General features: G+C 42.7%; 1 protein-coding gene across 1 annotated transcript in view; it reads left to right on the forward strand.

The window, feature by feature from the left end:
- The window catches only part of LOC126212659 (uncharacterized), a 140,709-nt gene that overhangs the window by 80,940 nt on the left and 33,859 nt on the right, over window positions 1-25,910 (forward strand). The window contains exon 5 of the mRNA XM_049940082.1: window positions 11,090-11,265. Within this exon, the coding sequence (XP_049796039.1) occupies window positions 11,090-11,265 (176 nt within the window). The remainder of the gene's footprint in view (window positions 1-11,089; window positions 11,266-25,910) is intronic.

Below are 25,910 nucleotides of genomic sequence, written 5' to 3' on the forward strand. Positions count from 1 at the left end.
CAATGAAGACAATTCGAATGAGCATAATATGTTGCTGAAAGAGATGCTTAAGGCATGTAAGAAGGGTTGAGTAACCAAAAATATAAAGTTAGAATCTGGCAAGAAAACAACAACATTTATAGGCCAGAATAATTTTCACTAAGGAGTTATGCGTGGTCCAAACAATGAAGAAGTGATTAAAAATTTTCCATATCCGAAAGACAAAAAAGTGACATGAGCGTTCTGATAGTGTCAGTGAAGAACCGAGGATCATCAATCAAGTTGTCTTTACAGCAACTATGGTTACAACAATTAATAAATCAGTCAAGGAGGCTAAAAGAGTGTTTCTGTTAGACAGAGCAGATAAGCAGTTGTTAGCATCCCACTTAGTGAACTGACATCACTTAGTGTCAGTAAGGGCAAAGTTTAAGCAGATTGTAAACCGAAATGTGGAGAGTTATGTGTCTAGTAAGTGGATAAAGAATGGAAAGACCCACCATGGTTTAATAACGGAATTCAGGAGATTCTGAGGAAGCAGATATTATTGCAGTCTCGGTTCAAATGAGAACGCACAAATAACTACAAAGAAAGGTTGGTAGAGATTCGTAAGTATGTGAAAAGAGCTATGAGCGAAGCTATCACCATCACACCTTAGCAAGAGATGTGGCAGGTAACCCGAGAAAAGTCTGGTCCTATATAAAATCGCTAAGCTGGTCTAAGGCTTCCTTCAGTCTCTTGTTGACCAGTCTGGAGTGGCAACAGGAGACAGCAAAGCGAAGGCCGAAGTTTTAAATTTCACGTTTAAAAAAACATTCACACTGGAGAATCGTACAAACATACCATCATTACCAGACTCCCGTAAGGATGATATACCTAGTAGTATGCATCACTGGCACAAAGAAACAACTGAAACACTAGAAAGCAAATAACTCACCAAGTCTCGATGGAATTCCAGTTCGGTTTCTACAGCATTAGCCACTTGCCTAGCCTGCATTTATCGTGAATCTCTCGCCCAACACAAAGTCACAAACGACTGGACGAAAGAGCAAGTCCACCAGTATATAAGAACTGCAGAAGAATGGACCTGCGAATTACAGTCTAACATCCCTAGCCTCTGTTAGCTGCAGAATCCTTGAACATAATCTTAGTTCGAATATAATTAACTTTCTTGAGACTGAGAAGGTTATGTCTACGAATCAGCATGGTTTAAGGGGCTCCGGAAAGCCCTATACTTGCAATGTTAAAATAACGCTTATAAATTACATCTTTCCTCACAAAGTATTTGAGGTAGGAAGTTGAACTTTTTACAGATTATTTATTGGAATATGGGCTACAACTTAACACAGGGATTTTACAAAATTTTAGTTCAGTTATTAAAGAAGATTTTTTTCAATTGTAATGAAAATTCACAACATTTTTTTGCAATTTTTTATTTATATATTCAAAAATATACAGTTTTTTGCAAAAAAGGCTGTGTTAAATTATGCAGAAGGTACTGTGTAACATTTACTGAAAGTTTGAAACAAATATCTTTGGAAGATCCTTAGAAAACATGTAATTAGTATGAGAAAATAAAAGTTTTGGGAATCGAGCGACAAAGATTGGATTAACTTTTTAGTGCATTGCAGGTCCATAGGATGGATTATATTCATCCTCTGCAAACTCCTCTTCCAGCTTCCTCTTGTTCCTCCTCCTGTTTACTCTTGCTTGTATTTCTAGACTCTTTACAGCCCTGTCTGCAGCCCGAAGGCGTTCCTTGTCTAAAGCAAGCATCGCTCGTACCATGTTAGAACCTATCTTCATTCCCATATTTCTAAATACCTTGCACCTTACAATGTTGCCATCATTGAAAGTCGCAACAGCATCATACACACCAAAGTGAAGTGTTTCTATTCCAACAAATACAGTCTTGGGGATTCTCGATCATATAACACTATTTACACTTTCATTGGGGTTTTGAGTTTTTCCGTGAATACACTTTTTCAACAGTTCAGGTGCTGCTAAGTCTCTGAAAATAGGTTTTATCACCTCCATTATTGCATGAGGCAGACTATGCTTATGAGTGTACACTTCACCAGTTAGCAAGTATTTTCTTTCCCACTTTGACTGCTATGGGCAGGTGTACTTGAGAGGTTAGGTTCACTCACTTGGTTATCGTCTTTATTGTTTACAGTAATAACAAATACCTTTGGCTTTCCAACATTTCTCCTTTTCTTAAAAGCCTTCAGAGGATTTCTAATAACTTTACTTTTACTCATTATTATACTTCAACAAAACAGAGACTCAAGAAACAGAATTAATTACGAATATTTTCGAGATAACGACAGAGTAAATAAACATGAAACAATCGACAATCACACCAGCGATATATATTGAACCATCACAGGTTAGCCACAACACATACTTTATCTCACATCACTAAAATGTACCTGATGAACACGGACGTTAATAACACCATTTGACAGCAGTTTAACAGCGCCACAGTGGGTCACGCCCATGTAGAACACATTTCAAAAAAATTTTAAAAATAGTTGTAGTCTTCGCAATTGAATAAATTATATATCTATTAAAAGGTAATAGTCTGCAGGTTCAGAAAACGCAAAAAAGTAAAAATTGAACTTTTCATGATTTTGAGCCTTTCCGGAGCCCCTTAACAAAGCATCGCTCATGCGAAACTCAACTTGCCATTTTCTCACATGATATACTGCGAATAATGGATTAAGGACTACAGGCAGTTTCCATAGCGATACTAAATGGAACGAGCACGTGAGACCTGTGGTAGGAAAGGCGAATGGTCGACTTCGGTTTATTGTGAGAAGTTTAGGAAAGGGTGGTTCACTTGTAAAGGAGGTCGCATATAGGACATCGCTGCGACCTATTTTTGAGTACTGTCTGAGTGTTTGCGATCCGTACTAGATGAGATTGAAGAAAGACATCGAACCAATTCATAATCAGGCTGCTAGATTTGTTACTGGTAGGTTCAAACCACACGTAAGTATAACAGAGACGCTTCGAGGACTCAAATGGGAATTCCTGGTGGGAAGGCGACGTTCCTTTTTAGAAACGCTATTGATAAAATTTAGAGAATAGGCATTTGAAGCTGACTGCTGTACGGTTCTATTGCCGCCAACATACAGAGCATGTAAGTACCACGAAGATACATGAGAAATTAGGCCTCTTACGGAAGCAGATAAACATTAGTTTTTCCCTCACTCTATTTGCACCCTACGATTGCTTGCAGAGTATCTACGTAGACGTAGATGTACATACAGATATAAAGACTGTCAGTTAGTCAGGGTACCAAATGTGTCAGCAAATGTGCCAAAATATTCTGTTCTACTGAGAAAATTAAAAAGTGTTTATAACAGAGGATATATCTGGGCCATTAGGAAGAACAGAAGTTGAATATTATTACGTTATCATGGTAGTGGACGTGATTTCAAAATTTAGGTTTTGTGGAATTCAACTGCTCAGAATGTGAGCAGAACTTTTACTAAAAGTTTCTTTAACATTTTAAGAAATGTGGATAAATTAATGTCAGAAGATGGATCACCATTTAGATTGCAAATATGAAAAAAAAACATATGAGCTTACTTGTACTTAGTCACATCCTCCGGCAGGACACCGTATGGCAAGTATAATGAGAGAATTATGAAGAATTTGTGGTCTGTATTGCCACTGATGTCATGATGCATAGGATTCCACATTTGACGAATTCCAGGTGTTAGTGAACAACATACCACGTGGATCATCAGCGCTGTGTCCTGTGAGAGATCTCTTGAAACAAGTGGTTTAGAGAAGTAGTTAGATTTCTTCGTTCAGGATCGCTAAGGAAGCACAAAGCTATGGACATTGCAATTAAAAAATCCAGAAAAAGCAACAAAATGAAGAAACAGAAGACAAAATAGGTAAGAAGGGCAGAAACCTTTGTTATGGGACAAAACTTTTGATAACGAGCCGCTATCTTTCCAATGAGCTGAAAGAGACGTGTAAGAAGCTTTTCAGGACATTCAGCAGTCCATTAAGAGTGAGAAGCACTCCGAGTAGCAACGTAACACAAGTGGAAACATGCCACACCAGGAGAAGTAGAGGGAAGTAGCATATCCCAGAAGTCATTCCATTTCGAAATTAATCCAAAATGACATGACTATGTAGAGTTGATGAAGAGGACAAGGACCGTGAGGCATATTTGATGTCATTCTCGAATCGAGGAGTGCCATCTCAATGATGTATTTTTTTATATTACGACTTTTATTTTTTATCCTGCGAAAGGAATGTAAGATATTTATTGTGGTTCTGAGGAGTAGCGATATCCTTGTGTGATGGACAGTTATACAGGGTGTTCAAAAAGGTACGGCCAAACTTTCAGGAAACATTCCTCACACACAAAGAAAGAAAATATGTTATGTGGATATGTGTCTGGAAACGATTACTTTCCATGTTAGAGCTCATTTTATTACTTCTCTTCAAATCACATTAATCATGGAACGGAAACACACAGCAACAAAACGTACCAACGTGACTTCAAACACTTTGTTACAGGAAATGTTCAAACCGTCCTCCGTTAGCGAGGATACATGCATCCATCCTACGTCGTATGGAATCCCTGATGCGCTGATGCAGCCCTGGAGAACGGCGTATTGTATCACAGCCGTCCACAATAAGAGCACGAAGAGTCTCTACATTTGGTACCGGGGTTGCGTAGAGAAGAGCTTTCAAATGCCTCCATAAATGAAAGTCAAGAGGGCTGAGGTCAGGAGAGCGTGGAGGCCATGGAATTGGTCCGCCTCTACCAATCTATCGGTCACCGAATCAGTTGTTGAGAAGCGTTGTTGTACAGCAGCAACTTCTTTGACGCTGACATTAGGGTTCGTCAACTGCACGAAGAATTGCCTCGTCCATTGCAGGTGTCCTCGTCGTTCTAGGTCCTCCCCAGTGGCGAGTCATAGGCTGGAAAGTTCCGTGCTCCCTAAGACGCCGATCAATTGCTTCGAACGTCTTCCTGTCGGGACACCTTCGTTCGGGAAATCTGTCTCGATACAAACGTACCGCGCCACGGCTATTGCCCCGTGCTAATCCATACATCAAATGGGCATCTGCCAACTCCGCATTTGTAAACATTGCACTGACTGCAAAACCACGTTTGTGATGAACACTAACCTGTTGATGCTACGTACTGACGAGCACGATGCTAGTACTGTAGAGCAATGAGTCGTATGTCAACACAAGCACCGAAGTCAACATTACCTTCCTTCAATTGGGCCAACTGGCGGTGAATCGAGGAAGTACAGTACATACTGACGAAACTAAAATGAGCTCTAACATGGAAATTAAGCGTTTCCGGACACATGTCCACATAACGTCTTTTCTTTATTTGTGAGTGAGGAATGTTTCCTGAAAGTTTGGCCGTACCTTTTTGTAACACCCTGTATGTAACCACCGTCACTAGATGTTTTTTTTTTCAAATATAAACAAGTTTAATGCGCGAGATAAGGTGGGTAATTATTGGACTTTACAAACAGTAGTTATGTAAAAGACCGTGATTTACAGACAGTCTTGATTTACAAACACATATTGAGTTCTAACTGCGGCTTACGATTCAAGATGGCCGCGAGAAAGCTTAAGACGTGCGTGTCTGAGGTAATTCTGTAATACGACATGTCAGCTCTGCGGCCCTTCTTATAGGCTGGAATCAGCTGCTCCTTTTTCCAGTCACATGTCACACATCATTGTGCCAGAGATCTGCGACAGTTTGTTCCCCAAAAGGGGTTCAGGTCTTACACGTATTCCATACAGAATTTAGCGGACACCTCGTCACATCCCGTGGACTTTCCTGTGCTGGACGAATTGGGCTGCTTTTCAGTTCAACTGTCATTTATATGTATGTGTGTCGTTCTAGATTGTTCCCCACGACAGAGAGCGCCTATTTGTTCGTTTAAGCTACATTTGAAAGTAGACTTGGATAATTAACCAGGGGACCCATGCAAAACTTTCACACTCTTATAGTTTTCAATAATGACAGTATTTCGATTAAGTGTACTCGTTGCTGCTATAAGGGCAGCAGTGGGAACGAAGAGAAAACATCTTTCAAAATTAGCCGAACGACGTGAATTAATAGTCATGAATTTGTGATAAATCTTTGTATATACATTTCCGTGTGCTTTGCATTGGGAATGTTAGTCTTGGTTTGTGCGATGGGCAGAGATAAGGAATTGTCTTTATGACAGCGTAACCTATAAGTTTGACTAGACAAACATTTTCAAGCACAGTAACGACGATAGGCATCAGTAGCAATAGGTAAATTACAATTCAAGGCCACAATGACAAAAATGATTGTCTTTTCATTTAGAGAAGTTCCAACTTGTACGAGTTCAGAGATAATGGACTACCGCAGTGCTCATGGTTACAAACTGTGACAATGCTGTATATAAATAACCGAGATAATAAGTACTTTCAAACAAGTAAAATGGTACTTGTAATAAGGAAATAAGGAAGAAAGAGTCTCTTATTCGTTACTCATAAGCTAGATCGTAAAATATGCGTATGAATTTAGGCATCCATAGCGGCCTTCTGCCTGTTGCAGTCAAAAGCCCCTTTTATGTTCAAACTATCCACAAATACTAAGTTTTAGCGCAAAAGCGGAATGCAGTGTGAGAATGCGCAGAAAAAAACCTTTCTAACGATGCCTCATTCATCCCTGTACGACTAGCATGTGGGATGAAAAGGGATTTAGATATGAGAAATAGAATAAATAATGATTATTCATCTCAGATATTCCGTTTGGACGTAATGATCAACTGGACAGTTTTTTTCGTTGATTAATTTTACGTAATGTCCAGAACTTTTCAGCAGTTTTTGACAATTCTGTACATACGATCTTATTTAACATTCATGTAGCGCATCCGCAAAGATGGCTTCGCGCGTGGTTTGACTTGGTTCCGACTCTGTTTCTCAGAAAGGATTCCGTCTTGTTAGAATTTGTAATGAGTCGCTCGCTGCGAACACGGCATAGACCTCTCGTAGTCTTCTGTCCGGTGCTGAATGTTTGTTGCTGACCGCAGGCGTTTTTTAAATCATTTTCTAAGCACTGTTGTTAGGCATAAATGGCTCTCTACGTTTCATGTCTTTCAGCACCGATGATGATGTGACAGCCTAATAGTCACTTACTTCTACCTGTACGTTCAGTAAATTGACTACTTCTTGAGATTGTATATAATGCGGTATGCTCGCCATTTGGTTATCCCTGGAACTGCTTAAGATAATTCTCGTGAAATGCGTTCAGTACAGTGATGCAAGACTATACTTACAGCTACTGACCTAAACCTGCGAGTTAAAATTGTCGACAAAAAGGTAAAAAAAAACACAGCTGACGATTCGTGGAGCACATAAAATGCACTGGAGTCACACGCACAAGTTAAAAGTTGGAAACAGTATAAAAACACTCCAGGACGATAGACACTTAAAAAACCACTGTAAGCAATGGAGCGCAACTAGGAATACAAACTGCCAGGAGGGATCTGCGGAGGTAGAGGAGACCTGAGAGGAGGGAAAGAGAGTGAAGAGGGAGGTGCAGCAGGGGACAGGGGCTGGAGGGAGTGGAATAAAACGAAAAAAAAGGGGGGGGGGGTTGGAGCGCAGCAAGGTTCAGGAGATGGGAGATGTGGGTGGAGAGGGAAGGCAAGTCAATAGGGAGTGCAGAGACACTGAAAGCGGCACAAGATAGGGTGGGGGATGTAAGAGGGAGAAAATCCATTTAGGGGAAGGAAGAGGAGGGGAGAGGGAGCCTTGAGGAGTAGGAGGGTGAACGTATGGTTGGTAGGAGAGGTAGAGATCTGGGGGAAGCTCATCATGTGGGAGGGGTAGGTGCTGAAAGTTGCGTTGAGAAAGGAGGTGGAGGGTGTGGAGGTGGAGGTGGGGCAACAGGCTGGGGGTAGAGAGGATAGAAGACACGGGGGATGGGGGGGGGGAATCGAGTCAGTGGACGATGTGCAGGGTGCTCATGTGTTTGCGGGAAAGGAGAAGGGGATGAGGGGATACGAGCCATAACAGCTTTTATATCATTTTTCACTCCAGGGATTTCCATTTGAGTTCACGTAGCATATGGAAAAGAAAATTGAGAATGCGCTAGGTGACGATCAGTTTGGCTTTAGGAAAAGTAAAGGGACGAGAGAGGCAATTCTGACGTTACAGCTAATAATGGAAGCAAGGCTAAAGAAAAATCAAGACACTTTCATAGGATTTGTCGACCTGGAAAAAGCGTTCGACAATATAAAATCGCGCAAGCTGTTCGCGATTCTGAAAAAAGTGGGGGTAAGCTATAGGGAGAGACGGGTCATATACAATATGTACAACAACCAAGAGGGAATAATAAGAGTGGACGATCAAGAACGAATTGCTCGTATTAAGAAGGGTGTAAGACAAGGCTGTAGCCTTTCGCCCCTACACTTCAATCTGTACATCGAGGAAGCAATGATGGAAATAAAAGAAAGGTTCAGGAGTGGAATTAAAATACAAGGTGAAAAGATGTCAATGATTCGATTCGCTGATGACATTGCTATCCTGAGTGAAAGTGAAGAAGAATTAAATGATCTGCTGAACGGAATGAACAGTCTAATGAGTACACAGTATGGTTTGATAGTAAATCGGAGAAAGACGAAGGTAATGAGAAGTAGTAGAAATGAGAACAACGAGAAACTTAACATCAGGATTGATGGTCACAAAGTCAATGAAGTTAAGGAATTCTGCTACCTAGGCAGTAAAATAACCAATGATGGACGGAGCAAGGAGGACATCAAAATCAGACTCGCTATGGCAAAAAAGGCATTTCTGGCCAAGAGAAATCTACTAATATCAAATACAGGCCCTAATTTGAGGAAGAAATTTCTGAGGATGTACGTCTGAAGTAAAGCATTGTATGGTAGTGAAACATGGACTGGGGAAAACCGGAACAGAAGAGAATCGAAGCATTTGAGATGTGGTGGTATAGACGAATGTTGAAAATTAGGTGGACTGATAAGGAATGAGGAGGTTCTACGCAGAATCGGAGAGGAAAGGGATATGTGGAAAACACTGATAAGGAGAAGGGATAGGATGATAGGACATCTGCTAAGACATGAGGTAATGACTTCTGTGGTACTAGAGGGAGCTGTAGAGGGCAAAAACTGTAGAGGAAGACAGAGATTGGAATACGTCAAGCAAATAATTGAGGACGTAGGTTGCAAGTGCTACTCTGAGATGAAGAGGTTAGCACAGGAAAGGAATTCGTGGCGGGCCGCATCAAACCAGTCAGTAGACTGATGACAAAAAAAAAAAAAAAAAAAAAAAAAGCCTATCTGTAATATTCGCGTGTTAGTCAGCTCTACAGGTAACTAATATAAGAGCACACCTCTGAATTGCTTCGATGGCTCTCTTTAATCCGATCTGGTGGGGACCCTTACCACTTACCTGCACTTTAGTAGGTGTCTACCAGTAGAGCGAAATCGACTACTCGGCTCTTAAGCAACTGAGACTATGCGTTACTTCCATTTCATATCACTCTGCAACGTTGTGCTCAAATGTCCCATCAACGTGTCTGTGACAAGCAGCCCACCGGTAATGCTGTACTCGAACATTACAGGACTGTTTTTCCTGCTCACTTGCTTTAGCTTACATTTTCTACATTTAGAGCTGACTGCCACTGATCACGCCTCATAAGTCTAGGTCGTCCTGTATCCACCAAGAGTCACCCACCGACGACACTCTCCTGTATACTAAAGCACTGTCAGCAAACAGCCGCAGACTGATGCTCACCCCGCCGTCAGACCGTTCATGCATGCACAGAACAAGAGCAGTCCTGACACGCTTCTCTGCAGAACACTCACCATCCAGGAGAACGTAATGGATGTCCCTAACGAATATTAAAAAAAATCATTCCGTAGAATTTTCTTTATAAACGACCCAGATATTTCAAGATATCTCCTCTGATTTTACTTTTATGTCAACCTCAGCCACAAAAAGTGGGACAGACTCATTTTCCCTACCTGTAACTCGTGAGATCCATGATGCCAGCTGGAGTCCTTCAAATGTGCAAGACTAGAGACATGTTCAGCAATGGGCTTTAACATGCAAATGACGAACAGCAAACGAAAATTTTGAGTAGAAGCGAGCAACAACACGACAGGCAAATGCAACAAAAATGCCAAACTTAAATCCATTACGTGCACAACTAGTTCACATAACTTTTCTCACGTGGTGCGGTTTTTCCCATTGCTTACGTATTCACACCGTCGTAACACGTTTCGGTGTTCCTCACAGCACTAGTACCGAGTAAGATTTTGGCACAACAGTCAACGATCTCACCGTCATATTTCCGAAAATCGCTCAAAAATTCGAATAAAATCTTCCAAGTCTCCCTATCGCGTTAGGCGGAGAGTGACACACTGGCCAGGCATAGAACACTTTATGTAGACATAGTGCCATGTTCTCTTAGGTTCAAACGTTTGTAGTGTAACTATCTAAAAATATCTGCAGCTACCTTGCCTGACGGTAGAGGCTGCGATTTCTGTGTGTTTGGTAAGAGATCGTTGGAATTTACTTTGCATTATTGTTGAAAGTGCCATTGTTGTTGTTGTGGTCTTCAGTCCTGAGACTGGTTTGATGCAGCTCTCCATGCTACTCTATCCTGTGCAAGCGTCTTCATCTCCCAGTACGTACTGCAGCCTACATCCTTCTGAATCTGCTTAGTGTATTCATCTCTTGGTCTCCCTCTACGATTTTTACCCTCCACGGTGCCCTACAATACTAAATTAGTGATCTCTTGTCGCCTCACAACATCTCTTACCAACCCATCCCGTCTTCTAGTCAAGTTGTGCCACAAACTCCTCTTCTCCCCAATCCTATTCAATACCGCCTCATTAGTTATGTGATCTACCCATCTAATCTTCTGCATTCTTCTGTAGCACCACATTTCGAAAGCTTCTGTTCTCTAAAGTGCCACATAAAACTGAATGTATAATCATTCGCTGACAATAATTTAAATATTATGTAACAGCAGTCTGTAAGTGTAAGTTAAGACCGGCTGCTGCTTGTGAATGTTATGCAAAGGATTTGAACAATTTGCTCTCTGCCTCAGGTTAACCATACAAATGATCACCGACTCGACAGATGGATTAAGGGCGTGGAACGTGTGAGAGACATGCTGCACACGAAACTGAGCGGTTGGGTACTCGACATGCAATCCGTCAGCGAGCTGATAGCGCATGGCAAGGTGGAAGAAGCCAAGAACTGGCCTGGAAAGTATATACACAGGTATAAACTAAAATACACTCAAACCTTTGTGGAACTCAGTATAATTTGTGAATGTTTATTTCACTGTCACTGAAACGTATACTTCCCTGTTACGCAGACTACTGAGAATACACTGATCAGCCAGAACATTATGACCACCCACCTACTGTGGATATAAGCCCGTCTAGGCGACAACAGCGTGCGTAGTGTGCGTAGTGTGCGTAGTGGCTGTGAGCTGCCTGTCTCTGTGCAGAATGGGGAGTTTGACGAGGGCAGATTGTGTTGGCACGAGCGCTTCGGAGACTGATCGACTTGTCAGGTGGTCGATCAGTGCTGTAGTGACTGTCTTCAAAACGTGGCGAAACCAAGGTGAAACCACAGTCAGATTTTGGGAGAGTGGGCGGCCACCCCGTATTACAGATGTTGGTCGCCGTAGGCTGGGCAGACTGGTACAATGGGATTGGTGGTGAACTGTTGCGAAACTGACGTCAGACTTTAACGCTGGGGAGAGTACTATTGTGTCTGAAAACACGGTGCACTGAACACTCATAACGATGGGCCTCCACAGCCCACAGACCCACTCATGTGAGTACTTTTTATTTTTTTATTTATTTCACTATGGGACTTAACTTCTAAGGTCATCAGTCTCCTAGAACTTATAACTACTTAAACCTAAGTAACCTAAGGACATCACAAACACCATGCCCGAGGCAGGACGACGGTTCAATCCCGCGACCGGCCATACAGATTTAGGTTTTCCATGATTTCCCTAAATCGCTCCAGGCAAATGCCAGGATGGTTCCTTTGAAAGGGCACGGCCGACTTCCTTTCCCATCCTTCCCTAATCCGATGAGACCGATGACCTTGCTGTTTGGTCTCTTCCCCCAGACAACCAAACCAAACCTGAGGCAGGATTCGAACCTGCGACCGTAGCGGTCACGCGGTTCCAGACTGTAGCGCCTAGAACCGCTCGGCCACCACGGCCGGCCCATGTGAGTACTACTCGAGCGTTTGGGATCCCTATTAGATCGGATTGAGGGAGGACATAGAAGCAATTCAGAGGCGGGCTGCTAGATTTGTTACTGGTAGGTTTGATCATCGCGCGAGTGTTACAGAAATGCTTCAGGAACTCGGGTGGGAGTCTCCGGAGGAACGGAGACGTTCTTTTCGTGAATCGCTACTGAGGAAAATTTAGAGAACCAGCATTTGAGGCTGACTGCAGTACAATTTTACTGCCGCCAACTTATATTTCGCGGAAACACCACAAAGATAGGATAGATTAGGGCTCGTACAGAGGCATATAGGCAGTAATTTTTCCCTCGTTCTGTTTGGGAGTGGAACAGGGAGAGAAGATGCTAGTTGTGATACGAGGTACCCTCCGCCATGCACCGTATGGTGGATTGCGGAGTATGGATGTACATGTAGACATGTGCTAATGTTAGCACCACGACATCATGAACTACGACTGAAATGGGCACGGGAATATCGACACTCGACGTTTCATGCTGGCAGAGTGTTGTATGGTCTGATGAATTTCGATACCTTCCTCATCACACGCCAATGGAAGAATGCGATTCCGTCGTCTTCCAGACGAGCAGCTACTTGACACTGTATGGTGGCATGGAGACAGGCTGGCAGCGTCTCCATTATCCCCTGGAGAATATTCACCTGGACATCCATAGCTCAGTGGGGCTCTTAAGAGGCACCACGATGCCCAAGGCGTATAGTACACTGGTTGCCGACCACCCACCCATGACGATCATGTTTCCCGACAGCAGCGGCATTTTTCAACCAGATAATGCGCCATGTCACAGGGGAAGGAGTGTGATGGAGAGGTTCGAGAAAGAATTTTTAGCCTATTGCACCCCCGTCGGCAACTGTGAAAGACTAGTATTTTGAAGGATCATACTCAGTCTGGTCTTTACCAGGTTTCGGCTAAATTAATCTAGCCTTCTTCAGAAGCATAAAATTATTGTAACATGTCAGAGTAAGGCACAGTCAACATTAAAAATTAAAACCTATAGTACCGTGGCATCTCTTCACCACACGGTGAGTTGGCAGCGGCAACTACGTTGGCACTGACCGTTGCACGCGGAATTGCACTGAACACATAGCAACTCGTGCGTGTGCGCATACGGAGAGTCAAGGCTGTATATCTTTGGCTGTCTGTATATCACGTGTTGGGAGCTGATAACCGTAATTGTAAGCAAACTAGGCGTTATGTAGATGAAGTCCCTATGTGTATTATCTATACGAAAATTGCAATAAACGGTAGGGAATTTACTTGGTTGGGTATATAAAGTTTAAGGATTATCTCTACACATATGGTCATCGTGTAAAGTATCCCCACCGAACACGCCTAATAGCGAGCACCTCACTTGTCTCACTTATTTAAAACATTAATCACTATCTATATTTAATTTGGGTGTAACTGGGCTTACAACGCCCCTGTCTTCACACTTAACTATTATTGACCGACATGGGTCCAGCGTATTAATTAAAGCGTGGCGGAGGGTACAACGTCTCCGTCATCACGCTTACGCCCTATTGACCGTCATAGGTTAAGTATACTAAAATATAGTCTACGATGTACGTTAGACGGGAAATATTTTCTATAGGTAACATTGTGAGTAACACGATACACGTGTAACATTATCGTTATCATGACAAGGGAAATATTTAGAGCAGCTATGTTCTACTTTACTTTGCTGCATAATTCTTAAATTCATCTATGCTAATGGCCGACATGGGCCGTGCATATTAATTGGAGTGTGGCGGAGCGTACAACATCTCCGTCATCACGCTTATGTGCTATTGACCGACATAGGTCAAGTGTACTAACATATAATCTACAATGTACCTTTGACGGGAATCTTCTTCCACAGGTATCATTGTAAGTAACGCGATATGCTCGTAAGGTTATCGTATCATAGAAAGGAGAAGTATTTAAAGCAGATAAGTTTTACTAACTGTGCTGCATAATTGTTAAATAGCGTCCAAACTCTCCTGAAAGAGCAGTGGGCCAAACTTAAATTTGAAGGGAAGCGCGAGGCTTGATATCTGAACATGGTATGCGGAAAACAGGAGAGAAATATGATGGTCGATGTAACAGGGATAAATTAAACCAGACGCTACAAAGATTGGAAACCTTCGAAAAAGATTTTTATTTCTCAGCAGCAGCTGATCGTTCAGAAGGTTTTCTACATTGGATAGCAAGTATTTAAAAATCTGCATCTCCTCTAGAATATCTAGCCTTGTTCCTTTTACCTCGCAGTGCAACAGCTCACTATTAGTTGGAGGATTTGGTGCGTGGGCCATTTGGACGAGGTGCTCGGAGAAAGTCGAACCTCGTGTGCCGTTACCACCACTCGTTGGCATATGCTCTTTATATCTCGCTGACAACGTTTTACCTGTTTGGCCAATGTAAGAGTTAGGGCACTCACCGCATGTGATTTCATATACCCTGGAGAGAGACAGTTTGTCCTTAACTATTTTTAAAGAGTGGATTAAATTTTTCTTAAGGCTGTTATTGGTATAATATGTTGCCTTATAACCATGGTTCTTTAGAATTCGCCCTATTCTGTATGAAGCTTTACCTATAAAGGGAATGGAGATTACGTTTACGTGGTTATCATCTGACGTGGTACCTAATGTAGAGGAAGTCGTGCTGCTCTTGCTATTTAATCTCTTGTTATAGAGTTGTCTTACAATGTCTGGTTTATACCCTTTATTTTCGGCTCTCACTCTGTTAATAATTCGTTCTCCAATGCCTTAGCAGAAAGGCGAATACCGAGCGCTCTATGCAAACTGGAATGAAAGAAAGCCAGTTTATGACACTGCAGGTACACAGAGTCGGCTGGTATGATATTGTCTGAGAAGGTACATTCACTACAGGTTTTAATTTTAATGTTGACGGATCCTTACTCTGGCATGTTATAGTAATTTTATGCTTCTGAAGAAGTCTAGGATAATGTAGCCGAAACCAGGCAAAGACCAGAAAATTTGAGCAACTGAGGCTGATCCTTCAAAATATTAAAAAAGTATTAGGTACGAGAAACACGATGGCGAGTTACAGTTGATGTGCTGGTCATCCATCTCGTCAGATTTGAACCTGACCGAACACATCTGCAATGTGATTCAACGTCGCGTCAGAGCTCATTGCCGTCCTCCCCGGAATTTACGAGCATTTCGTGGCTTGTGTGTGCAGATGTTATTCCAACTCCTTCCAGCAACCTACCAAGGCCTCACTGCTTTCATTCAAAATCACGTCGCTGTTGTTCTCTGTGCCAAAGTTGGACATACGTGTATACGATTCAAAATGTGGTGAACAGTATTGGAGAAGGGGATTACTGCAAATAGCCATTTACAAAATTTTTGAATTCCATTTAGTCTTAAATTTTTGGCTTGGTGTTTTATCTGAAAATGGGCGACGTACTGTGCAGCAGGTGAGCAGAGCAAATCGTGACAGTGAACGATGTTATAACACTGATTACAAGTAACACCTTTCTGGATAGCTAAATTCACTTAATTTACGGAAATAATGGTAACAGGGAAACCTGTGGTCTTGACTCGAAAACTGTATAGAGGTACCACACGAGGAAACAAAGTTATCACCTCCAGGAGAAACGACGCTAATACGCTACCGTCATCTCCAACCTAGACAATGGCTCCAGTTTGTCGAGGATGGAACTCCAAAAGCCATATTTCTCCCAATAAACAAAGGGAATGGCTGAGCAGCGATGAGGGGTGAACCAAAAATAGGGAGATGTCGGAAAAATATGGGCAGTGAGGTAGGACACGGCCACGGACTTTTTTATTTTGTGCCATTGCTGCAGTGTTTCAATCTGTTCTCAACATACAGCTGTCAGCGAGCGTCTGGTTTCAGTCCGGCCTGTGGTGGAAACTCCAGAGAAAGACAGTGAAGGGCCGCCCGTGATACATTTTCGGGTATTCGCCATTCTCTTGTTCGCATTTTTCCAGTTTGACTTAGCCGATATATGCCAAGTTCAAGTAATTCAGACTTTCGAACATTTTAAAATGAACAAAGAAATTGTGACTTAAATTACACTCCTGGAAATGGAAAAAAGAACACATTGACACCGGTGTGTCAGACCCACCATACTTGCTCCGGACACTGCGAGAGGGCTGTACAAGCAATGATCACACGCACGGCACAGCAGACACACCAGGAACCGCGGTGTTGGCCGTCGAATGGCGCTAGCTGCGCAGCATTTGTGCACCGCCGCCGTCAGTGTCAGCCAGTTTGCCGTGGCATACGGAGCTCCATCGCAGTCTTTAACACTGGTAGCATGCCGCGACAGCGTGGACGTGAACCGTATGTGCAGTTGACGGACTTTGAGCGAGGGCGTATAGTGGGCATGCGGGAGGCCGGGTGGACGTACCGCCGAATTGCTCAACACGTGGGGCGTGAGGTCTCCACAGTACATCGATGTTGTCGCCAGTGGTCGGCGGAAGGTGCACGTGCCCGTCGACCTGGGACCGGACCGCAGCGACGCACGGATGCACGCCAAGACCGTAGGATCCTACGCAGTGCCGTAGGGGACCGCACCGCCACTTCCCAGCAAATTAGGGACACTGTTGCTCCTGGGGTATCGGCGAGGACCATTCGCAACCGTCTCCATGAAGCTGGGCTACGGTCCCGCACACCGTTAGGCCGTCTTCCGCTCACGCCCCAACATCGTGCAGCCCGCCTCCAGTGGTGTCGCGACAGGCGTGAATGGAGGGACGAATGGAGACGTGTCGTCTTCAGCGATGAGAGTCGCTTCTGCCTTGGTGCCAATGATGGTCGTATGCGTGTTTGGCGCCGTGCAGGTGAGCGCCACAATCAGGACTGCATACGACCGAGGCACACAGGGCCAACACCCGGCATCATGGTGTGGGGAGCGATCTCCTACACTGGCCGTACACCACTGGTGATCGTCGAGGGGACACTGAATAGTGCACGGTACATCCAAACCGTCATCGAACCCATCGTTCTACCATTCCTAGACCTGCAAGGGAACTTGCTGTTCCAACAGGACAATGCACGTCCGCATGTATCCCGTGCCACCCAACGTGCTCTAGAAGGTGTAAGTCAACTACCCTGGCCAGCAAGATCTCCGGATCTGTCCCCCATTGAGCATGTTTGGGACTGGATGAAGCGTCGTCTCACGCGGTCTGCACGTCCAGCAGGAACGCTGGTCCAACTGAGGCGCCAGGTGGAAATGGCATGGCAAGCCGTTCCACAGGACTACATCCAGCATCTCTACGATCGTCTCCATGGGAGAATAGCAGCCTGCATTGCTGCGAAAGGTGGATATACACTGTACTAGTGCCGACATTGTGCATGCTCTGTTGCCTGTGTCTATGTGCCTGTGGTTCTGTCAGTGTGATCATGTGATGTATCTGACCCCAGGAATGTGTCAATAAAGTTTCCCCTTCCTGTGACAATGAATTCACGGTGTTCTTATTTCAATTTCCAGGAGTGTATTTAGTTTAAGAGAAACAACCCATGCATACGGAATCAGCCGTCAAAACTATTTTTGGACAAGTATCTAAAAATGCTTGCTAATAGGGGTTTGTAGACATTTACATAGTAAATTTCGAACGTTGTAATGGCCTGCGTGAGGTCAAAAATAGCAGACTGACTCCTAACTGCCTGTCGACTGAGATTGCCTATGTCCTTGCCATACCTCTTGTCTACTGTTTCTCATAGCAACATTAGTTAATAGTTCTGGTCCATTGTTCCCCCAATTGGTCACTGCAAGCCCTGATACCTACAGTGAATTAGCTGCAATCAGTTATGTTTTAGGCGTTTATTATTCCATGGTGACATTTCAAGAAGCCTGGCATCTGATATTCAGATGTTTACTTTTGTTTACACGTCGTGAAAACTGAATCTTTACTAACAGCGTTACAGAATTTTGCAATGGATATTTTTAAGATACCAATTGTAAAACGCCGTAAGTAAAGAAACACCGTTCACGACCTATGAGTAAACGTAAACGAGTGAAAGTAGCGTAGACGCAAAATGAATGTGTTCTCTAAAACCTGTGTTTTGATACCCACTTTGTTGGTCTGGCGTATCGGAAAACTGGTGCCATTCATATCAGTGCTTTATGCCATGAATAGTGTCATGGGCAATACAGTTTTGATTTTACGAGCACTACTGTCACGTCACGGGACGAGCCTGCCCGTGAGCTTAAGACTAAGTATGTGAATAGCGTCCACGAGTCACCAAAGATTACCCACGTCTGTTACAGTGCGTAAACACTGCAAGATGGAAGCGAGAGGGCAATGGAAACATCCCTCCACTAGTGGACATATGGTGCCATGTCACGGTCAATTTGTTAGGACAGTGAGTTTGTCTTGGAAGTAGCAGGCGAAAAGTTTACTTTACGTAGATTGTCAGGAGGTGTTGATTTTTGAGATGGAGTTCACAGGACTATGACTTGTAAGTGTGTGGTAAGCTGCCCAGTGCTCACTTGAGTTTTAGGGTGGTGTTGTAATTAGTTTAAAGCATGTCTGTCGCTGTCAAGGCCTCTTTTTCCATTAAGGATGTTGGGTCGTGTCTTCATAGTTGCCAACGATGTGTTGTGTGTCCCAGTCTTGGATGCAGAAGAAGAGAGATTACTGCTTCATTTCTATGTGTTTGTATGCGTGTGTGGGAGACAGTGGCAGCTTCGGTCAAGCTTTCTTGCAGGAAGAAAGTGGTACTGGAGATCTTCGTGATCTGGAGGGTCGCTAGGTTGCTCCCAATTCGGGTATAGATAATCTCCCAGTAGGCATCCCAGATTTTGCCGTGGTGTTATTGCTTTATCGCAGGCAGGTTATTGTGGAGTGGGTGTGAAAGTGGAGAGTGTGAGTAGGAAGGGATTGATGGTTGGACTGAATCGTGAGCATTGCAAACTGGGACAAGGATTTCTGCAGTTATGCATCTGAGGAGGTTGACAGAGGAGTTACTTTGGGGTTGGTGTGTCAAGGAAGCAGACTAGGTCTCCTTAATTTCAGCATGTCCACTGCTATGTACATACAGATCGGCAACAACCTTATGGGAGGAAAAGTACTGGTCAATGGGACCAAGGAAAATACATTGGATGGGACAGCTTGTACAAATATAGATAGTTGCATAATTGACTAATAGGATGCTGAAATATGTCCTCAGGATGAAGTGTTCAGCAGCAAAACTGAAAAGAGTATGTATACAAAAGGGGGTGTCTTTAGGTATCCAGTTGCTACTCCCCATCTCACTACTATGGGGCAATTATGGTTCGATAATCCATATCGAGCATGGCTACTATGTGTCGGCTATTGGTTCAATGCAGAGTATAGGGAAACATAGAGGTAGTGTGGTCAGGTAAAAAGATAGGAATGTTGTCAATTGGACTGTTTTGAAATAGTTCTTAAGTAAATGATAATGTACTACTGTGACGAAATTAGGATTTAGCAAAGGGGGATAGGGAAGTATCTAGGCCTAACTGAGCTTGTTTGCCGTTGAAAGCACACTTGGGTTTAGGCATAGGTAGCAGTTACATCAAGATGGAATAAAGACTGAGCAGCTAGGGAGAATGGGTGTAGAGTGTAAGTACTGCTGATACACTATTTGGATTTATAAAAGTAGACAAGTGGAGTCGGTAGATGTAACTAAGTTTAATTTGAAGCAATCTTGCTGAGGTTGATACAACATCAAACACAGAATTAGTTGTAGTAGTAGGTAGTGGTTATACTGATATGGAGCACAGACTGGGCAGCTGGGGAGAACTAGTGTAGGGTATGGGGATGCTAGAAAAGCGGCATGCTTTGGAAGGCCATGATAACAAATCTGACTGTATCTCTATAAGTTAAGACATTCTTGGTGGAGATTATGAGATTTGCAGTGATGGCAGGTTGATGGGTTTTTACACTGGTTCGTGTGGCTCTCACTGTACTCAAAATAGTGGAGGCAATTGATTTCATGTAGTTTTGATTTGGATGGATTGTAGTGCTTGAAGTAAATGTAGACTCTGTTTCTGACTAGTTGATCAATTTTGCTAGAGGATTCTGAGAAAAGGCTAAATTAGTAGGACCATAATTGTAGCCAATGAGGATGAAACTTCGAGTTTGTAAGTTGAGGTAGGAGTTGATTTTCTGCATCATCTCCTCGACCACGATCTCAAGGTTGACATTCTTGACTGTGATGGTAAGTGTCGGTGAGCCATGTGGAACATAGTGTTGTTTGTGGAGAGGAGGGGATAGATGTGATGAATGCATGGGAACCAAATGTAGGAGGACTGCAAAGCAGGTGGGTGTACCCATGGAGATCGAGGGATTTGATAATCACAACACCTTTCCTAGGCATGATTTAGAATATTTATGAGTTTGGGTAATATCTTTAAATTTCCTGTGATAGACTTTCGGCTTCTGAAATATACATCTCTTTTGCGACAGCATCAAGGTGTTTTGCTCGGGAAGGTGAACTGAAAAGTTGAAGTAGGTAGTAGATGGTGGTTGAGTGCATGTATTGGTTTCATGTCCATGAATTTTGTGAATTCTTTTGTGAGTTCGTTGTCTTTCTTGGGCTGTAGAGTGAGTCAGTATCTTCTCTGTATCGTTTGTGTAGTCTTATGAGTGCATGGATGGGGATTTTTCCAATAGGAGGTGGCTCTACTTGTGTTTAGGTATGGAAGTTGGCAGGAGTTTATAGCAGTGGTATCAGTGCCGTGGCGGTGTATATGACTGGAACTTCTGTCACTGGTAAATAGTGGTGGTGATGAGGCTGATCACCATGCTGGGGGTGGCTGTGGTTTTGGTGATAGAGCTGGCGACGTCACTAGTGATGGAAGGACAGTGAAGGTGATGGTGGAGGTGGTGGCGCTGGTGCATTTGGCGGCGGTAATGTTGGTTTCAAAATTGAAGTTCGTTGTGGCCGGCATAACAGTGTAGAAGACGGGAAAGGATAGGAGACTGTTGGTGAAGGACCACTGGGTGACTGCAGATGAAGGAGCTGAGGTGGTGGCATACGTTACTGTGGTTATTGTTGGTTGGATGTCAAAGTGAAGTCGAAGACCAGAGGTGTGTCAAGGGCCACACTGCGGCAGTAGCAGCAGTGGAGCTTTTATATCATTCCTGTGGTTCACAGAGCACGGTTTTAGATGTATCTGCTACAGTTCTCGTATCATCACTTATTGCAGGTCATCCAAAAATTCCACCGGTACACTTAATTCCTACAGTCGCATAACATCCATAGTAAGGGCTCCAGCACTACTAGCTAAACTAGGCACATTTACGACACTTGTCTACCGTAGCAGTAGTCTCCCAAGCATTTGTGCAGAGCCTCTGGAAACTCCAGTACTCTGTGACGAGTGCAGAAAGGTGGCCACTCACATCGATCCTCATTTCATTAGATTTCATCATACAGTGCATAAAGGCTTATGCTGCTGTACACCAACAAGCATTTAGTAACTTCCACCCCATCAAATGACGGAGGGTTACAGAGGATAAGGAAGGAGATGCGAGCAGGAGGCTTATCATCCTGGAGCAGTCAGAGAGTATGGTGACTCACACTGAGACGCTTGGCGTCGAAACCATTACTTCGGTTGTTAATATTGACTGATTAAATGTTTATATGCGACTCCAACTAAGCTATTGGCATTATCCACACCGACAGCTTCATAACGATGTTTTCAGTAACCCCAAAATGAAGCTAATATTTTAATTAGAATTTCACTGAGGTTGTCAGTCATCAGACGACTAAACCAACCAGCCAGAAATATACCCTGTGCGCTCAGGAGCAAAAAATTGAAGACAGCTTTACAGTTAGTCGTCGACTAGTACTGAGACTTAGAACGTGCACTCGCTGTGAGTGAATACTTTATATTATTCAAATGAAGTTGAAGTATGAATCAGCCTCAAGAAACGTTTACTAGACAGCAGGTGACTAGTTGCTGGAGAGGCACCACGTAGACCTATGTGCAGAGGACTGATTACGTTTTCTCGTAAAAGTGATTTAGTGAGTTAAACGTGCCGCGGGAAACGTTTATGTGTGAATTGGCGTGTGCGAGTTCGAATTATGATTAAAGTCTTGTGCAGATAATTTTATGAACTTGAAATGGTGCTCTATATTTGATGACTAGATTCCGTGAACTTACATTCAAGATTTACCTTTAGACTGGCTCTAAAGACTGTTTTCTCCTTGGTTTTTCTATTAAAAGACAAGGTGGCATCGCATTATTTCGAGAATTTCTTTAAGGTTACGTTCAGATCTTTTCCCTTTGCCATTCCGTTATTTAAGGGGAGTTAGAACGGAATTTTTTTCACACTTTCGTATTTTTACGTCAATATAAAGTTTGCAATTTATAAACGCACATGGGAAGTATTTTATTTTGTTTTCTTGAATATAATCTAAGCCGGTTGAAAATGTTAAAATTTTTGCATGCATTACTTCATGATCTAGTAAAATTTGTAATTTCTTATATAGAAGGCTGTGGATTTATGTGTTATGAAGGTCATGGCAGAATAGGATGGGCACCAAGTTGAGGAAGTTGAAACACAGTTTGAGAGACAAGAAACTTTCTGATGGTAAAACCATAGGAGGCAGGATGAGGGACAAAATAATTGCTTAACTACAGCAGTATTATGGGATGGCCATTAGAAATAATACTAAGGATTTGTTGAAAATGAAGCAGGAATTATCGGTTATATATTTCGACAGACTGTCCACTTAAGAGAAACCACCACATCACCTTTGCCTCCTGGGCCTGGTTCATGGTGCAATTACCGCAATGCGCAGTACTCAAACAGTTCGTACAGCCTTAAACATTCCATCCCAGCAGCAGTCATGGACATCATAAAACCTGTTTACAGAGACCTGGCAAATCCTGAATTACTGAACAATTGTCTGCATGGTCAGACTCAAAATCCCAACGAGTAGTTTAATAATCTTATATGGAATCGCATAACAATAAATGTTTTTGTTGGAATGAAGACACTAAAGTTGGGGGGGGGGCTCAGTGATGCTATTATTGCTTTTAATGATGGCAACATCGGTAGGGTGAAAGTGCTACAGCATATGGGAATTAATCCGTGAGCGTGCTGCATCAGAGAACTTGAATGGATGGACAGGATTCGCATTGAGAATGCAGCTCAGTTGACCAATAAGGAGTCCAGAAAGAAGAAAAGAGGAAAAAACTTGGAAAAAGTTCGAGAGGATGGTATACAGTATGGTGCAGGGTGTCTCTGAGTGACTAAAAAAAAAGCATATGTTAAGTGAGTTACAGTCTTCTGAAACTTTAGAAGACGTCCCTGAAAGTTTACATTTTCTGTTGCATTGTTCTCTAAAACACAGAAACTATTTCGAGTGGAGTATTCAAATTTTCAGGGAGTAATAACATACATATTGAACTAAAAGAAGAACATAAAGATATGTATAATTAAAATTATTTAGGATAACGTTCAAAAAAGTACCCAAAATTTTAACCGTGTAGTTAAAAAGTTGTATTTCCGAAAGCAGTGGCTGAAATGCCACTACTGTAGTTCAGTAGACTCGGAACATACAGTTTAATGCGCTGTAAAAGTTTCATTTCAGTGGGTACAGTGGTTCGTGTAATACAGGGAAGCCAAGTCACTAAATTTAACATGGTCGGGATAGGGCATTCCAACTCCTCGTAAATCGGTTGTGTGTTTACACGGAATGACGAGTTTTGGATTGTAGGAATACCAGTTGGAACGTTGAAAGAACTTTGCAAGACGCGAGGTAAGCAAACCTCGTAAATGGTGCATCTGTGGACTTTCAGGTGTGCTGGAGATGCAATGACGATCTTTAAATACTTTACGTAATCAAATCGTACTCTCCTCAACTGCTGCATTAGTAACAGTGGACGGGAGAAACGGAACTATTTGACGTTAGGCTACATTCACGTTCATCAATTAATCGTCACCTTGCTTTCAGCTGTCGTCCCAGTCTTGATAAATAGCATTATTGGAACTGTTCCATCAGTTAATCCAGAGAACAACCTACTGGCAGATCAAAAATGAGTATTGGAGTGGGACTGGAATCGAAACTGGACTGGCACCCTACTGCAAAACTCGACAGACGCTCTCCTGCACAATGCCGGACTAACACTCTTCGAAGAAAAAATACTCAGGAGAAATGGCGTAGCCACAAGTTGAGTTATTGTTTCCTCAATGAATTTTCGCTGTGTGCGAAGTGCAAGCTGATTTGAACCTTCAAGGCAGTCTAAAACTGTAAGCTGGACCGGAACTCTATTCCAGAACTTCTGACCTGCACACAGTTTTAAGCTACCAGGAAGTTTCAAATTAGCGTATACTCTGTACAAAATCCATTCAGCAAACAATCCTGCAGGCTGTAGTTCTTTGCAGTATCCTTCCTTCTAAGGGCGCCACTCTTGCAAGTTTGTCAGCGGAGCTTCTGTTAACTTTGCAATACAGAAGACGAGGTGCTGGCAGAAGTAAAGCTGTGACGATGGGCTACGATTCGTGACTGTATATCTCAAGCTGTCTCATCTTTCAAGTCATAATTTTATTACACATAAAGTTAACACAGATTTGTACAAATCACCTTCATGTACAACAACTTTAAAGAAATTACTTTCATCATTAACATAAATATCAGATGTTCACTTTCTTGCAATAAAAGCAAAATTCTTTGTTTTGTGGCTATTGATGCATTCTCCAGTTTTATTTGTATGATTTACTTCAATCCAACTTCAATCCACATATCAACACAGAACTGATAAAATGTTCTCTCTCTCTCTCTCTCTCTCTCTCTCTCTATATATATATATATATATATATATATATATATATATATATATATATATATATATATATATTGTAAAACTCCACAGTCATTATCCTGCTCAATGCCGGACTAATACTCATTGAATCATTGAAGAAAAAATACTGCCGAGAAATGGCTTAGCCACAAGTCAAGTTATTACACGCACACACACACACACACACAAACACACATATATTTACATACAGGGTGTCCCAGCTATCTTGTCCACCCAAAACATCTCTGGAACAATAACAGCTATTCGAAAACGACTTTCACCGGTATCAATGTAGAGCTGGGGCCCATGAATGTACATATTTGGAAACATTGTAAAACGAAAGCATATGTGTTTTTAGCACAAATTTACGGTTTTTTAAATGGACCTCCTATATTTTTTCTTCAGCAATCCATAGCATGACAAAGCACATACACAATGGCGTTGATTGCATCGCATTACATCCCGAGATATTGAGACGCGAAGTTGACGCTTGAAACACCCGACATGCCCTGCTTGCGCACGTCCTGAGGCTCAGGCGTGAACCCCATGCTGCCCGTAATCGCGATGTGATTGACACGCGTAATCACACTTCCATACTTATCAAGAGGTCCGAAACGAATAATACGGTCTGCTGCCATCCTGCTGCGATTGCGGGCAGCGTGGGGTTCACGCCTGAGCCTCAGGACGTGTGCTAGCAGCGCATGTCGGGTGTTTCAAGCGTCAACTTCGCGTCTCAATATCTCGGGATGTAATGGGAGTATTGCGATGCAATCAACGCCACTGTGTATGTGCTTTGGCATGCTATGGATTGCTGAAGAAAAAATATAGGAGGTCCATTTAAAAAAACATAAGTTTGTGTTAAAAAACACATATGCTTTCGTTTTAGAATGTTTC

This window comes from Schistocerca nitens, chromosome 11 (genome assembly GCF_023898315.1).
Source record: "Schistocerca nitens isolate TAMUIC-IGC-003100 chromosome 11, iqSchNite1.1, whole genome shotgun sequence".
NCBI lineage: Eukaryota > Metazoa > Arthropoda > Insecta > Orthoptera > Acrididae > Schistocerca > Schistocerca nitens.